Here is a 17,739-nt window from a genome sequence, read left to right as displayed (position 1 = left end):
ATAAAGGGAAGGTGCTTCTCCCTGAGTGCAGGGCTAGCACCCAGGGCTCACAGGTGAGGACCTGGAGGCTCAGGGAGGGGAGACTTGCTGAGGCCCATCCTCGCGTGTGCCTCACTCCCCACCCAGAAGGCAGCACCTGGGGGTCATGAGTTTGCATTCCAGCACCACCACTTGGGCACCCGGGAGCCACATGTCACCACTGGTCTCTGAGCCACTTTCTCACCTGAGTGTAAAGCCCTCAGCACCATGCCTGGCACATAGGAGGTGCTCTATCAAGGACCAGTCCTTCCCCCAACTGCATTTATTTGGTTCTGCATCCTCAGTCCAGCCTTCATCACCTCCCTTTTAACACACTGACCCTGGGTCACTGCAGATAGGTGGGTGGGCCTGAGCTGCCTTTGACTCCCACTGAGCCCTCAGCTGCCCACCCTGGGCCCCTGAGACAGTGCTCAGGGTGAGGGCAGAACCCCGTGGCCCTCCCTCAGCCCAGCCCCAGCTCCTCCTCTATGGCCATTTCTAAGGGCTGCACCCAAACAGAAATCCTTCAAAGAAGGAGGCTGTTTTCACAGGCGTGTCTCTCAATTTCTTTCAGAGGCTGTATGCAAATGCCAAAAGCACACCTAAATAAACACGAAAGGGAGGGGAAGATCCCATCCAGGTATCAGCGCCTCTCAGCCCCAGGAGAGGAGATATGCTGCGCCCAGAGGCCGGCTGGCAGACCTGACACCTTGGCAGGCTGGTAAGGACATCTCCCCCCACCCGGGCACAGGCTCCCGGAGAGGGCTGGGGTGGTGCACAGTCCTGCTTCTGGGGTCACAGGGTGAGAGCTGGGAGGGCCACAGCAGGCAGCCAGGCCAATGCCTGAATAACACAGATGAGGCACCAAAGGCCCAGAGTCACCAAGCAGTGCAGTTGGCAGAACCTAGTTTCCCTCTCTCTTTGCCCGGTGCTCTCCACAACACCAGCACGCTTCTAGAACCTCCCAGTCTCCCTGTGTTTCCTCTTCCCAGGCCTCAGTCTTCCCATCTGTATTACAAGGAGCTGGGTTGGGTGATCACCGAGCTCCTTTCCAGCGCTGATTTTTGATGATTCTCTAAAGCTAGAGCAGCTGCCTTCCACAGCTGGGCTCTCTCACGCTTGGCCCTAGCAGTACCAGCACATTCTGTGGCTTTGCCTGAGTCCTTCAGATGCAAAATTCCTCCTGCCCTCTTCCTCTGTTCCTGGGGCTCTGCCCTCAGCAAGCCGCCAGGCCTCCGTGGCCTCCTCCCCTGGGAGGTATACACCATCAAAGAGGGTCCCGGCTGGAGAATAACTCAGTAACAGTGGAATTTCAGGCACTGTAACAGGTAAAAGAGGGGAGGAATGTTAAGCCAGGATCGAGTTGGTGCCTTCCTGGTGGCCACCTACTCACAGGCCACCCTAGGCCCAGAGAACCTTCCCTAAGCCCCTGCCAGCACTCCTTTGAATGGAAGACCTCCACACTCCACCTTACCCAGAGAAGGCAGCCGGACTACTCAGGTCACACAAAGGGAACCAATTCACAGGCCATGAGAGCCAGGAGGGGGCTGAAGCCTGACACTCAAGGATCACTCTTGTATTAATGTATTTCCTGGATAACTACCCCCAAACATGCTCACGTGGAGAGATACTCAGGGCCAGAAACACACCCAAGTTCAAGGACATGCATGGGGCACATGGCGGGGGCATGGCCACAAAGAAATGCACATATAAGCATAAGCCTCCCCAGCACCACCAGATACACACGCGTAAACACACAGATACACACAAACACATGTGCACGCTGAACATACACAGCCATGAAACACACAAATAAACATACAAAATACTGAGACAGGCTCACAAGTGGACACATACACTCAGCTGTCATCAGGCACTCACGGAATTACGCTGACACCCAGGCCAAACACGCTGGCCCACGTGTGCTTACGTTCACAGCCAGAGCAGAAAGGGAACGTGGCTGGGTAAGCTCTACAGAGCCGGGAGTCCAGATCTTGGGTCCAAGGTGGGGACAACAGCTCCAAGCTGCTGCCACCACAATGCCGCCTGCTCTGCGGGCAGGGCCTCACTTTGTGCCAGTCTCCGAGGATGACCTATTTGCTTCTCTCACACCCTGAAAACTGTCTTCACAGCTCCCTGAACGTGTGGTTTCTGGAAGCCTGTGGCCTGGCAGGTTGTTTTGCAGGGCCCTACGCCTCCCCAGAGCTGGAGACCCCTGCCCCAAACACCTCTCCTTCTGTTCATCACCACACCTGAAACCCTACCGTTTGACACACATCTTTAGGTCCTAGACTTACCTCGATCTCTAGGAATCCCCAGGTGGAATGCAGATACCTCCCCTCCCCTTTCCCCAAGAGGCATGGTAGCAGAAGGTTCCACCACTGACTTAAAGGCCACAGGCCTCAGGCCAGTGACCTAACTGTCTGAGCCTGTCTCCTCTTCCATGAAACAGGGACAACGGTAGTCACTTCATGGTTTGTTGTAATGAGCTGAGTGAGGTCACGCATGGAAAGAACTTAGCCCATTTCCCGGCACACAGGAAAAATACTCGCTACTATCATCATCACTGTCATCGTTTTTATTGCTCAGACTTTGTTTGGCCACCAGGGGCCAGCCCAGCAATTAGCCAGAAGGAAATAGAGGGCAGAACTTCCGAAGCAATCTCTAGGACCCAAATCGCCTTTGATGGAGAAGGCGGCTGGTCACTAGCTCACTCAGGGCGTGTTTCCTGAGCCTCACCACGCGCTGAGCCCTGAGAAGGGCTGGCTTTCTGCCCTCAAGGGTCCCACGGTCCAGCTGGAGAGGTGTCCTAGGCACCGGCAGGCACCTCCCTGCTGCTTTGGCTGCCTCCAACCCTGCCAGCCTCCTCTGGTCATTCTCCAGGGGCACCCAGTGGGACCTTTGAAAAAGCAGATAAGATTCTGACACTAACCAGCTCCACCTCCATCCACAGCTCCTCACAGCTCCTGGGATGAAAGCTGAGTTCCTTGGTGAGGACCGAGGCCCCTCCTGATCTTCCGCCTGGGCTGTGTCCCCAGTGGCTTCAGTGGCATTTTTGAAATTGCCAGCTTCTCCTGCCACAGGTCCTTGGCACAGGCTGTTGCCACTGTCTGGAACAGAGGCCCCCTTTGCCCAGGGGGCCCTGCACACCCTTCAGTCTCGCCTCAGCCTTCTCCTCAGATTAGTCCAGATCACCCTGCAGACCTATCACTGTTGTAGTTATACATGTATTTATTTCATGCCTCCCTCCCCCACAGGATTCTGGGGGCCACTGCAACCTGGGTCCCTAGTGCCTGACACCTGGCAATTATTCCATAAATACTTCCTAAATGAATTAACAAATATTTATGATACAAAAGAAAAAGGAGAAAGGCAGAGAATGTGCTCCGGGAGGCTTTTTAAGGGATTCCACTTGGGGTCAATCTGGGTGGGCTTCCTGGAGGAGGTAGATTTGAGGGCATAATAGGAACATTGAAGGTGAGGCAGTGTGTGGGCTTGCTGAGATTACCTGGGGCAGGGCAGCCTACACGGGTATTCCAGGCAGAATCACAGCACAGGCAACGGTGCGGAGCTAGGACAGCAGCGAGTGTGGCTAGTTTGGAAGCCCCTGCAGTGGCCACAAAAGTTACACACCCGAGCCCAGGCTCATAACATGGGGCATACAACCCCCTCCCCAGTGCATAGGACACCCAGGTCAGGGGGCCCGTAAGGAGTCTAGAAGAGGGAGTGGAGCACGCAGTGGGGAAGAGGGTAGGGGTGTGAGGGTGGGAGGAGGAAATGAGGGTGTCAGAAGGACCCCCCTGGTACCTGCCAGTGCCCAGGACTGAGCGGCATCAGTGAACAGAAATCAGACACTGGTTCCTAAGGGGTGTGAGAACCCAGAGCAGCCAGGAGTACTCCCTGCCCCATCAATCCCCTGGCTGGCCAACATTTGCCTTAGCCTCATAAGCCCACCCCGGGGGTCCAGGCAGCCACAAACACTTCATCAGCTCTTTAAGCCCTTGGCCAGCCCTGAACTCAGGGTGGAGAGTCCAGCACCCAGGGCCGCCTTGTTTCAGGAAAACCAGACTTCATCAGGGAGCCACACCCCTGCAGGGTCTCAACTTTCTTCCTCTGCCTTCCTCCAGGCCCTGCCACTGAGGCCCTAACACCAGGCCAGTCTTCCCGAGGTGACTCATTGTTTATACCCCATCAAAACGTCCCTGTCCTGTGCTCTGTGTACTGTGCATGAGTGAACGCTCTCAACAGAGGCTGCCTGGCAGAAGCAGCAAGAAAACCATGCACAGACTCAAGAAATCTGGGTTCAGAATCCAGCTCTCCTATTCATAAATAATGAGGACTATTCCAACGCATTAGTAAGACTCAGCCAGATGTTAAGCTCTGTCTGAGCTTCAGGCACTATATTAGACGTGATTGCCTTGTTTAATTCTCACAACCCAGTGTGCAGATGGGAGAATGGAGGCTCAGAGATGTTAAGCTACTTGCACAAGGCCACACAGCCAGGAAGTGGCAGAGCTGGGTTCAGCCCAGGTAGTCTGCACCAGAGCCCAAGCCCTTCCATGATTCCATTACTGCACTGTGAGGCCCTGAGCAAGCACCTTAGCTTCTCTGCGACTCAGCTTCCCCACCTGTACAATGAGGGGGACTGGTGTGGCTGATCTCTAAATCCCTTCACTTTGGGCATGCCATCCTTCCCCTCCCAGTGACCCATTTGCAGGTGACAACAAAGGGGCCTTCTGGAGACAACAAGTTGCTCAAAGAAAAGGTGCTGATGGTGGGACTTCAGGCTCTGTGCTGGGCCACCATGAGCTTCTGTGGGGTCAGACTGTCCCACCCTGCCTTCTGGCAGGGAGAGGGGGCGGGGGTCTCCCTAGAGCAGCAAGGCAGGGAAGAGGAGCTATCCTATTTGTCCCTAGACCACAGATCCCCAGGGAGTACCAGGACCCCAGGGTGCTCCAGTCCCAGAGACCTGTGAACCCTAGTGGGAGGCAGAGACAAGAGGCTGGTAGCAGCCCCATAAATCCACCTGTGTGAGCAGTGCTTTTAAAAGCCCTTTTCACTACAGGACAAAACGTACCACTTGGGGAGAGGATTTTATAGGCTATTCTCCTCCTTGGTGGGTGATGGCGATTTGCCCTGCAGACCAGGCTCACCTGGGAGTTCTGCCCCTGAGGGGTCATGGGAACCCACGGGGTGGAGTCAAGGTCAATTTCAAGGCAAGACTGGTGATCTGGGTGACTTGTCCTGACCTCTCTTCCCAAGTGGGTGACCACTCAGCCTCAGAGACCCAGCAGGCTCAGCTCAGCAGGCTCTCAGGAGCGAGATGGAAGCGCCCCTCCTCTCCTCACCCTGCACTCACTCACTGAATGCACTCCCTCCCTGCGTCTCTCACACACCTTCACCCCACAAGCCCATCAGGTGTCCGCCACAGGTGAGGCGCTGCCCTGATGCCTGGGGCTCAGATGAATCGGACACAATCACTGCCCTTGAGAAAGTCACCACGTCTGGTGGACGGTTAGGTCACAGCGCCTGTGATGGGGAGCCTGGGGAGCAGCTGCCTGCCAGAGCTGAGGGGGAGCCCGGGGGCGGGAAGGAGCTCTCAAGAAAGGAAAATGGGGAGGAAATGCCGGCGGTCGGGCCAGCCTGTACAAAGGCACAGAGGCTGAGACAGGCCTCGGGCCTCGCTGCCCACCGGGGAGCCGGAGCCCACCTCCTGCAAGCCGTCTACAGCGCTGCTGCTGCCTGCCGCGGGGCAGTGACAACCGCGGCTCATTTAAATGTTCTTGAGGCAATTCCACAGAAAAAGTTACTCATCCCAATTCAGGCCCTCGTGTCAGAAACACATGCCATTGCTGCCACCTCCAAAGAGGGCCTCCTGGCTTTGGAAGCAATTCCAACCCGAAGATTCAGCTATAATAATGTCTGCAATCCAACCCAAATGCCACCGGGTATGACAGAGGCAATGGCTTCATTTTCATATGGTGGGGAGGTGTGGTAAGGAGCAAAGGCAGATAAGCCCTGCCCTACACCCAGTTTCCTGGGTCCCCTGGGAGATGGGAAGGCCTGCAGGGGCCACAGGGTGGGGTGGGAAGAGGGGAGCAGTGCCCTCCTACCCCAGGGTGTCTGCCCTGCACAGACACCTTCAGACCCTGGGGGGTTGGGCCAGCTGGAGGCAGGGGCAGCACAAGAGGAGGCAAGAAGATGGGGAGACTCAGGTCCAAATGCCATGCAAAACAGGTTTTATGACTCCTCCCCATTGTGCAGACAGCAGGGAGCTGGCAGAGCTGGGATTCGAACCCAGGTCAGCTGGACTTCGTGTCCAAGCTCTGACCGCCATCCTGCCTCTCCCAGAAGGCCTGTCTTTCTCCCCATCAAAGCGGTGGTGAGGCTGGAACAAGACGCCTGCAAACCATCGGAGGGCAAGTGTGATGGAGAACTATTGGTCCAGCCTGGGGAACAAGGTGCTGAGACACTGCCCCGCAGCCCACATGCTGGCCCGCCTCAGCCCGTGACCCTCCTCCTGCTGGAAGGCTACCTTGGCCCCAGACCTTGGCCCCTCCATGTCCCTGATAAGGGTCCCCTTTCAGAGGTGCCCCAGCTCTCCAGTCAATCCAAGCCCAGGCAACTCAGCCGCCAGCGCCAGGCCCAGCTGCCCACAGGGGCTCCTGATTTGAGATGTTCCCTCTACTGGACAGTGGACTCTGTGGCTTATTTAGCTCAGTCGGACCCCTGTGGCCCCTCAGGGCAGGGAGAGAGGGAGCAGAAGGCACTCGAACCCCTGGGATTTCCTCTCTCCTCTGGGAGTTGCTGCCCAGGCAGCCACTCGCTGCCCTCTGCTGCCCCCAACTGGGGAGAAACCATCCTGCATGGACACCTCCAGCTCCCTCCTGTACTCATCAACTGGAATCTTGGCGTCTGGTATCTTGGGGACCCCTCCACTCCCTCTCCACCTCCTGGTGCCAGGGCTGGGCCCTAGAAGCTCTGTCAGGGGCAGTGTCATTAGGAGGCAGCAAATGAGAGGTGTAGCTGGGAGGACTCGAGGCTCTGCGGAAGGTGCCGGGTAGGGTGAGCCCCACCCACCCGCAAGCCAGGGCGGGGCGTGAACTCTGCTGAAGGCCTCCCTGTGCCGGACCCTGAGCCTTCACCGCCACCCAGTGAATTAATGGCTCCTGTGCCCGTTTACAGATGGGGAAAGAGAGGTTCAGAGTTGGGCAACTTGCCTGAGTGATGCCACAGAGTGGGGCAGGGAGCCGTGGGGCCAAGATTCAAATCCTGCCCCATCCCAAGTAGACCTATGGGAAGAGCCAGGACCCAAGGGGATGTGAAGAGAGGGAGAAGGGCCCCCAAACAGCATCCTACCTGCCAGTCACAGAGCCTGACATTCCACTGTGAGTGACTCAAACTTCCAATTGATAAGGCTCCTTTTGTGCAAGGAACTTAGGACACACGGACTGGGGAGTCAGCCACTGACACCTTAGTGGGGACCAGTTCCTGCAGTTCCTTGCAGCCCAGTGGGGACTTACACGGATGTCCTGGAGGTACCTCTGGAGGACCCCAGGGCAGAAGTGGGTGAGGGTGCAGGGAGTGTCCTCACTCCCCTCTCCATCCTCCCTCCCGAGTTGCCCCAGCCAAGCTGGCACCTCCCACAATGAGGCAGGAGATTCCAGGGCCCCTGAAATGGGTTCTTCTGCCCTTAGGGACCCCTATAAGGGCATCCTAGACTCAGATCCCAGGGGCAGGGATGGCGTCCTGACAACCTGCCTGAGAAAAGCAGTTCGCTTGCTCCCTCACTGGTCCCCGTCTCTGCTCACTGAAGGAGCTCCAGACTCTCCCAGCCTGGTCAGGTATGCTGCTCTGGACACACTGCACTCCGGGTCTGCTCTGCCAGCTCTGGCCCACCTTCACCTCCCTCTTGCGGACTCCATACTCCTGTTAATACAGCCTCCTATCCCGTTTGCTCTGTGTGCAGCCGTGGGTCTCCTGTCCCTCATACTCCAGCCACTTCCTCACCCTTCAGCCCCCAAATTGTTCCCATTTTCTGCTGTCACTTGCTCATGCTCTTTCCCATCCGCTGGCCTCGGCAGGGGCCATCCTGACTGCCTGGAATGTCCTGTCCCCTCACCTGCCTGGAAATTACTTTGTCAAGCCCCAACTAACCCTGCCGTATTTTTGCAGATAGAAATTATGTTTTAATCCTGTTTGTGTCAGTGCCCCACACAGGCCTGACACATAGTTGGTGATTAAAAATTTATTAAAAGAAAGGAAATAAAGGAAGGCAGAGAAGACAGGGAGGAAATTCAGTTCACAGCCACAATAGGATTTGCAGACCAGAGCTCTGACTTCCACCTGCGCCGTTCACCGGCTGTGGGACCCTGGGCCAGTCCCTTCTCCCTGAGCCTTGCTTTCTTAATCTGGAAAACAGAGCTAACGTAACCACCTTCCTGTTTATTAATGGGGCAGGCAGCCTCCCAACACTGCCAAATACCTCGGATGCTGGTCTGGCCTCGATTCAGGAGGCTCCAAAGAGCCCTGGTCCCACACTCTCGCCCTGCAGACCGCCCTGGCCGGCCCTGGCCGGCTTCTGCGCCTGGGCTGCCTGTGGCAAGGTTCCTGCTGCAGGAAAGGGGGCCTCTCCCCACAGACGGCGGACACAGGCCAAACGGACACAGACCAAAATGATAGTAATTTTCCTTTTGGGTTTGAACAGTTTGATAACAATTAGGCTCCATGAAAGCCAGAGGAGGAGGAGGGCTGAGGGTACAGGGCCCGATCTCTCCGCCAACCCTCTCATCTGCAGAACAATGGCCAGACACGCTGGGAGATTCCAGCTTACATGGCCCAAGAGAGCAAGGAACATTGGCCTCACAGGAGGAACGGGGGCGCCCAATCCAGGGTCCAGTACTACCACCTGTCAGTCAGCCACGTGGCACGGTTGACATCCCTCCACCAGCCTGCGGGCCACAGACATAGACTGTCCCATGCAAATGTGCATTTGAGATGGGCCAGAAGCAGCCTGGAGTGGTGGAGAGAGGCCCAGAAGATATTCTAGGTAAACCGACCTTCTCTGGGCGTCAGTTTCCCCATCTGTGCAGTGACAGAGCTGGTTCATCTGATCTGGGAGCCTGACCGGCTTTTCCATCCACCACCCCCAGCACTGACAAGGGGCACTAATGGGGGCAGAGAGGCAGCCCAGGAGGTGGCAGTGTGTTGATGAGCCATCAAGGGCCCCAGGGGGAGTTGGACATTCATGTCCATTCCTTTCAGCCCTCTCCTCCCAGGAAACATGATGGGGTGGGGAGATGGGCTCAGCTGCAAGGAAGAGAGGGCAGGAGGGAGCAAAGCATGAGGAGCACTGGACAGGGGAAAGGAGAGACCTGGGCTCAGTTCCAGGTCCTGCTCCAGACATGCTGTGTGACCTCGGGAAAGGACCCTCCCCTCTCTGAGCCTCAGTCCCTCCTCCATAGGGGAAGGGTTGGACCAGTTAATTTCCAACAGCCTTTCCACAGAAGTTTTAGGGGGAGTCACCCACAATCCTGCATGCTTGTGGTCAGTACCTGTTTCTGTGTATGTGAGAGAGAGAGAAAAACAGCTAGAAAAGGGGAGGGTGCTGGTAAGCCACAGGAACAGGAAGAGGGGTGAGCAGCTGGGGGAACCTAAAGTCCACATCCCAGAGTCGCCTGCCCACTCCACTCTCAGTCATCATCCCCTCTGACTCCTGTGTCCTATAGGGGAAAGTCCAGAGGCTTCACCCACTCACTTTTCTCTCTAGGCTCCTTTCTGTCATGCCTCCAACTCTACCAACATCATCTAATCACACAGGGCCACTGTTCCTCTTTAGTTAGATCCTGCTCTAACTGGAATACTCTTCTCCCTTTGTTCCTAACAAACTCCTACACATCCATCAAAGCCCAGCCCCAAAGATCCCTCCTCTAGGAGTTCTTCCCTACCCTCGCTAGCCAGAGGTAACTGCCCCTTGTCCTGGGTTCTCACAGCACCCCAGGCACACCTCCATCACAGCATCAGGACCACCTAGGGTGCACACAATTGAGCATCTAGTAAAAGTGGGTGGTTGAAAGGAACTGAGACCCACTTCTAGAAGCATCTGCAATCAACTGGTACTGAGTTTATCTGCAGCTTCCACCAGCCCCCTGGGCCTTCCCCTCCCTGATACTTCTCCATCTCCATCTCACAAAAAATAGCCCTGAGACCTAATTTCAGCTAAACCTTCAAACACGACTCTTCACTTTCAACTTCCCAAGGAGGAATCAATTGGCTGTCAAGTTTCCCAGAGCCTCTGCCACCTCCTACACCGGGGCCCTGTGAGCGTTCCCCTCAAGGTCGATGGGAGAGGATGGGAGCAGGGAGGGGGGTGGAGGGCGAGGTCCCAGCCCACACCAGGGGAGATTGGGTCTGGGGAGGGCGGCAGGCTGAGGGGACTCCTGGGGAAACTGGGAATGGTCACCATCTCCTTAGCCCCCAAATCAAGCCATGAATTCCTCAAATATGGGATGGCAGGTGTGGCGGGCAGCCGGCTGCTGCCACAGGTCCCTGGGTTTCAGTAAGGGGGATAGGTACACGCAGAGCCGGTGACCTACCCTGACAGTCTGTGCAGATCCAGGCCCCCAGCCTGTGGCTTCCCTGCCTCTGATCCTCTCTCACTTCCAGGATTCCCTACTGGCTGCAGAGAAGACAGACCTGGGTTTGAATCTCAGCCTCGCCATCTCTTTGGAGCCCAAGAGCTGAAGGGCAGAGATGGGTGGGAGTCCCTTTGGTCACCTGCTCCCAGCTCCTTCCCATCCTGCCCTCATCCAGGGTCCCTGCACAGCTCTCAGGGCATGCACTGGCCTGCTAGGCCTGCTAGCACCGTGTGGTCCTGGGGAACCACTCCCCCACCGCCCAACTCCACCTGTAGGTAGAAGGAAGTTGTATCAGGTAGGCAAAAAGTTCCATCTTGCCCAAGTCACCAAGCTGGTATGACGCTCAACCCCAGGTCTGCTGACTTTATGGTTCCTTCTTTCAGTTACCGCGTGAAAACATTTGAGTGCCTACTATATGCCCAAACCACAAAGTCCACTCCCCTCATTTTACAGAAGGGTAAACTGAGGCTTTCCCAGAGTCACGTGGTCTCTGAGAGGTAGAGGTGGGACCAGCACTGAGCCCTGGATGCCTTGTGGGGTGGCTACAGTCCTAGGCTGACTCACAGGAGTAAGGACCATGTGTGGGGGTGCAAACCACCCAGACTCAGAAGTGACCCCAGCTGGGTGGTGATCTGGTTAAATCCAGTCCCTCCTGGGCCTCAGTTTGCACGATGGAGGTGAACAGAATGAGTCCTATAGACCGCAACTTCGATTCTCCATTAAACTGCATCATCGCCAAAGGGCACCCCTGTGAGAGGTGGTGACATGCCGTCACCTGGGTTTGAAATGGCAGCGAAGACGAGTTATTCAAGTACATTTTGTGGCATCTCCCCTACCTCCCCCAGGCAAAACCATGTTCCCTGGGTTCCCTCGCGGGGCTACACAGAGCAGCAGTCAGCCGAGCGCGTGAGAATGTGGCTTGTGGGAGCACATGGGAGCGTGTGAGTTCAGGCTGCAGGGGAGAAGGGACTCTTCTGGTCCTGCACAGGGTCTGTGTCAAGTCTGTCCCTAAGGCCCAGGCCAGGCACATCTCTGATCTTCCCCCTAAAACCCAGCCCTCTGCCCTCCACCCCAAGCCTCCCCAGATCTTTACTGTTTTGGAGCCAAAAGAGGAAACGCAATTCAGAGGATAACGATGAGTTTCATGGATAAAGTGTCTACCATGGGTCAGACCTGGGCTGGTATGTACACCCAAAGGTCCGCCGTGGTCCTTCAAGGAAGGGCAGTCATTCCATACTTGACTGATGAGGACACGCGGCTCAGAGAGGTTGAGTAACTAAAGGGGTCACGGAAGAACTGGGATTTGAACCCAGATCCCTACTTCTGAGCTCTCTGGTGCCCGCAGCTCTGAGCACCAGCCCAAGACAGAAACTTGACTCACACCCCTTTCCTTAACTGCTGCACACAGGAAGAACCAAGGGGTTGAGGGAAAGGACACAAATCATAAAAGTCCAGCAGTCCAGGTTTCCACGCCTGGCTCCGTCACTCAGGGGCTGTGTGACACCAGGCAAATGACTTCACCTCTCTGAGCCTTAGTTCCCTCATCTGTGAAACGTAGACACTAATGGTACCTCCCCTCAGGGCTGCAGTGAGAAGTGGGTAAAACAACAGCTGGACACACTTTCCATCCTGCAGACCCTAATCGCGCAGGCGGGACTGCGTGTCCGGGGGGCCCGGTCGTTCAGAAGACTGGTTCTGGCTCTGGCTCTGAGCCACAGGTGGTTTCTACACCAGGAAACAGCAAAGACGCCACTACAGGAAAACAGCCAAGCCTAGCTGGCAATTAAAGAGCTGCAAATTATAGCAACTTCAAGGTGTGATGAGACACCTATCAGAGCAGCAAAGGAAAGGGAAATGGGTAAAAAGCGATGCTGAGGGCAGTCTGGGAGGGTGTGGGGGAAGGAGTCCCCTCCTCTGGTTCCTCTCCAGCCAGAGGAGTGCGTGCTCACGTGCTGGGCTCAGAGAGACCTGGGCCCAAATCTTGGCTCCACCATTATGAGCCGTTGGAGCTTGGAGAAGTGAATTCACCTCTCTGAGCCTCAGCTTTCTCATCTGTAAAATGGAGTGATTGAAGTATCAGCTTCCAGGTTGTCTCAAGGATTAAAAGAGATCACGTAGGTAAGACCATGAGCACAGTGCTGGGGGCTGCATTATGATTAGTCATTGTTCCCTAAGGCGCCCTGAAGGCTCAGCCCTGGAGGCCGTGGCCCTGGGGACTACAGGGAGGGGAGGTCTTGGTCCCTGCTCCAGCTGATTCGATCAGAGTCTCCCAGGTGCCAGCCTCCTGGTCCTCCCTGCTGCTGGAGACCATCTCCCAGAGGCCCTGGTCTCACTCAGGGAAGTGACCTGGAATCCCTTCTCAGCACAGGTTCCCTCTCCTCACTGCCTGGAGGCTGATCCGATCCAGAGCCTGGGGCCCAGAACTACCTCTTAGAGGAGCTTGTTAAAAATGCAGATATCTAGGCCCTGCCCCTGGTCCACTGCACTGAAATCTTGAGAGGACCCACGAATCTACTTTGAGAGCATTTTTATGGCATACAGACAGAAGGGAGAATCAGTGGCCCTGGGGAGGCCCCATCCCGTTAGCCTGACACTCAAGGCTTTACATGACCAGACCCGGTCCAGCTTCCCTGCTTCATCCCCTACCCTGACCTCCAGATCCCTCAACTCCACTCCCACCAAGCATTTCACCATTCCACAAACACCTCAATTTCAAGTGTGCCTCCATGCCTTTGCAACTGCTGTTCCCTCTACCTGGAACTCCCTCTCTCCCTGTCCCTGCCTGCCCAACTTCTAAGGACCCTTCAAGACCTAGCTCAAAAGTCAGCTCCCAGGGGACACCTTCCCCAGCCCACTCCCAGCTCAGCTGGAACCCCCATATCACACCATATAGTGCCAGCCAGGCCTGTGCCCTCTCTGCTCCCTTCACCCCAAACCCTCTTTCCTCTGCTCGCCAGAGGGCTGGCTCCTCACCCCTCGGACTTCAGCTCAACTATCACCTACCCACCACGCCACCTCAAAGAAGCCCTCCTAGTTTTCCCCATCACAGCAGTTTCCTTTTCTCCTTCACAGCACATGGCTCCAATACAAGAACGTGAGCTCAGGGGCTCACGTAAAGTCAGGGGCTTTCTCCACCTGGCGATCTCTTGGCCAGCTCCTCTCACTCAGCCCCAGTGGCCAAGAATGGTGCCTGGCACCCAGCAGGCCTGCCAGAAAAACAGCTGAATGAATGAATGAGTGAACAAATGATCAAACATCCACCTCCCCTGCAGACTGTGAGCCCTCGGGGAAGAGAACGTGTCTGCTTCTTCTCCCTGTCTACTTCTCCGGTGGCTGGCAGAGCAGTGACAGAGGGGCACACGGTAACGTGCTGAATGGGGGTGTAAAGGGACATAAAACTGCGGCGCGCGGAAGGATGGCGGGGACGCAGAGGAACGTGGCGTGTCCGACGTTAAGGGTGACTGGGTTCGAGTTCCACAGAGTCGTTCAGGTTTGTAACAAAAGAGTGTGTGCTGGTGGGACTACAATAATCAATAGCTTAGCTATACAGGCTGTGTTTTGTCAGTTCTAAGACATCACCCTTGGAAGATACAGCATTATTTTATGCACCACCAAGAAAGAAAAAAACACAGCTATTAAATTAGGACACACCACGGACTGTACTATGAGAGATATTAAAATGTGGAAACAAAAAGTGTGCATCTGAAAGAAGTGTGGCGTGTGTGCGCATGCATGAGGGTGTGTTGCTCGGACCTAAAACTAGCCTCTCCCCTTCCCAGGCCAGTTCCTCTTGGGCCCTGAGGCATGCAGGGCCAGAGGTCTGTCCTCAGCCTGCCCCCTCCCTCGCAGGACAGGACCCCCATGTGGCCCCCAGGGGCGGGGCTGAGCCACAGAGAGGGGAGCAGCTAAGCGATCGGATACCTAGAACAGGGGAGGCTGGATGCTCTCCCGGTCCGTGAGGCTCCAGGAAGGGGGGCCACGGGGTCGCAGGGCAGCACCCCGGCCCAGGTGACGATGGTGACGCAGAGATAGTTACCGTGACCCGGAACGGTGTAGCTGCTGAGGGCTCCATGCTGGGGCTCTTCTCCGAGAGGCTGCCGGGCAGGCTGCGCCGGGAGCCCGGCCTTTCTTGGGGCGACTCTGTCAACAGAGGGAGAGAGAGGGTGAGCAGGGATAATCAAGGCCACCCAGTCAGGCCCTCCTGTCATTCCCATCCAGGCCTGGACAACAGACAGCTGGTCCCCATAGACACGTACAACCATTGTGGAAAACAGTTCAGTGATTCCCGCTAAAGTTAGACAGAATAACCACATGACCCAGCAATTCCACTCCTATACTGCAAAAAACTGAAAGCAGGGACACAGATAAATACTTGTATACAAATGTCCATTGCAGCGTTATTCACAAGAGCCAAAAGGCAGAAGCAACTCAACAGATGAATGCGTGAATACGGTGCGATAGCTCCAGCCAATGGAAGGCAACTGCACCATTAAAAGAATGAAAGTTCTGATACGTGCTGCTACGTGGATGAACCGTGAAAGCATGCTGAATGACATAAGCCAGACACAAAAAGACAAATATTGTATAATTCCCCTTATATAAAACACTTAGACTAGGCAAATTCATAGAGACAGAAAGTAGATTAGAGTTACCAGGGGCTGGGGGCAGGGGAGCAGGGAGAGTTATCGCTCAATGGTACAGAGTTTCTATTTGGAGTGATGGAAAAGATTTAGCAATGGATGGCGGTGATGGTTGCACAACATTGTAAATATACTTAATACCACTGAGTTGTATGCTTGGAGACGTTTAAAGTGGCACATTTCATGTATATATTTCAAATTAATTTACCACAACTTTTTAAAAAAGATTTCCTAAGGTAGGGGAGGGTATAACTCAAATGGTAGAGCACATGCTTAGCATGTATGAAGTCCTGGTTCAATCCCCAGTACCTCGTCTCAAAATAAATAAACCTAACTAAGCCTCACACACACCCTGCCAAAAAAAAAAAAAAAAGTTAAAAAAGAAAGATTTCCCAAACCTGCACTTCAAGCCACACATTTTGTGATGTGAGGTAATGAGCTCCCTGTTACTGGAGGTATACAAGCAGTTCCTTCAAACATGAGCCTCTGTGATCACTGGCTTCCAATCCGGACCTTCTCTTTCAGAGGCTTTAATCCTGAGGAAAGTGCAAGGGCCAGGCAGGTAATGGAGTCAAGAGCATCAGCCAGCTGCTCAGCTCCAGCTGGTTATTTTGGCACAGCAATGGGGGGCCCAGTGCAGCCAGAGCTTCCCACAGTTCAGGAGAACCTGGAAATATGGGGGTTTTTCTCTAACATGAAGTATTATTTTAATATGAAATATTTTAAATGGTGACGGCTCATTCAAAACTTTGAGCCATGTCCTGGGCACACCTGTTTAAACAGCCAGGCCAGTGGACCTGGCTGCTTTCTTCACTGTTCCCCCATACCGGGCTTGGCACTGGCCACCTCTTGTGCAGTGCTCCGGCTGTGGCCCCCACAGAGGCCTCCCTCCCTGCTCCTCCCAGCCTGACCCACCCAGCACACTTTGGAGGAAACCCTTGGAAACCTCCTCCGCCCCCAGCTCTCAGCCTCCAGGCTCTCACTTTGCAGACACAGTGTGTGTGTGTGTGTGTGTGTGTGCGTGTGTGTGTGTGTGTGTGTGTGTGTGTGTGTGTGTGTGGTGGCGCTCTCCTAATGCCCACGTCTAAGCCAGCTGCATCTCGATATCCCCAGAGCTGCACGGAGCCTGGTGCGTGGGGAGTGCTTGGGAAAGACCTGTTGACTCACAAGGAACAAAAAGGACAGGGCGGAGACTTCCCTGGTACGTGCGAACACAGTGGGTTCAGAGTGACGCGCACGCCCAGCAAACACACACACACACACACACACACATACACACACACACATTCACAGCGATGTCCATGCTCCAAAGCGTACCGGCTCAGATCCCTCCCCAGGTACACGTGCATGTGTGGACATGTGGACGTGCACACACACAGGACAGACGACGAGGAGCAGGCTTTCCCAGAAGGCAGAATGGGCAATCGGGGGCGGTGCTGCAGTCTCCGGCCCATTCTCCCCCTGCAGCTGGATTGGACAGGGGTCCTCGGAAGTGCGGAAGGACAGAGCTGAGCCCCGCACCCCACAAGGACAGGCCAGTGCCGAGCCCTGGCCAGTGGGCAAGCAGGCAAAGCCACTTGAGGACTGAAGGAAGTGGGCCACTTGCAGGGATGGGTTCCGACCCTGCTGCCCACCAGGCAGACCTGGGGCAGAGGGTGAACCGGGTCCGGATGTGGACTAGCCAGCCCTGGGCCGCCTCTTCCAGAAAAGCTTCCTGTTCAGCCCAGTGACTGCCATCCCTTACGGACTCTCTGCTTCCCTTGTGGTACCTCCTACTCAGAACCTTCCTCACTCCCCCCCACCCAAGGTCTCTGCTAGTCACACTCCAGGGGAGACCCATTCTTTTTGGAGGTTTCCCCAGGAAATCTCTTCCTGCTCTCCATCTGCCTTCCTCTCTCCTCCCCACCCCAGCACCTCTCATCACCTCTACCTGGGGGTCCACCCTAACTAACTACTGTATCCCACCCATGTGTGAGGCACTGCCCTCAGCCTCCAGAAGGAACTACCCTCTCTCCCCAACACACACACACACACACACACACACACACACACAAAATGGCCACAGCTTCACTGCCTCCTCCTGGGCAGGTAAGCCCTCATACCTCTAGGCAAGGGATACATGGAGGCACCTGACAGGACACAAGGAGCCCAGCAAGGACGCCTCTCCTCTAAGGTCAAGACTGATACCCCACCAACCTGCGCAGATCACCACCCTTGCCTGCTGGGTCTGAGCCAGGAGGCTCTCAGAGGTTTCTTGGTCCAACCACCCATTTTACAGATGAGGAAACTGAGACCAAAGGACAGGATCTTGTCCACTGGCCCCTAACCCAGTAGATGCATAGGAAAGGCCCTCTTGGGTGCTCCCAAAGTAGCCGTAAACTTCACTTCAGGAGCTCTGGGGAGCATTTCTAACTACTTCTGGTTTGGTGCTATGCAATTCAAGT

General features: G+C 55.4%; 1 protein-coding gene across 5 annotated transcripts in view; it reads right to left on the bottom strand.

Annotated features, from left to right (window-relative positions):
- The window catches only part of DAB2IP (DAB2 interacting protein), a 189,886-nt gene that overhangs the window by 86,236 nt on the left and 85,911 nt on the right, over positions 1 to 17,739 (bottom strand). For all 5 annotated transcript variants that reach the window (XM_031450371.2, XM_064490485.1, XM_064490487.1 and 2 more), the window contains exon 2: positions 14,692 to 14,795. In XM_031450371.2, coding sequence (XP_031306231.2) covers positions 14,692 to 14,795 — 104 coding nt within the window. The remainder of the gene's footprint in view (positions 1 to 14,691; positions 14,796 to 17,739) is intronic.

The sequence above is a fragment of the Camelus dromedarius genome, chromosome 10, assembly GCF_036321535.1.
Source record: "Camelus dromedarius isolate mCamDro1 chromosome 10, mCamDro1.pat, whole genome shotgun sequence".
NCBI lineage: Eukaryota > Metazoa > Chordata > Mammalia > Artiodactyla > Camelidae > Camelus > Camelus dromedarius.
This window is presented reverse-complemented; position numbering and strand designations above follow the sequence as displayed.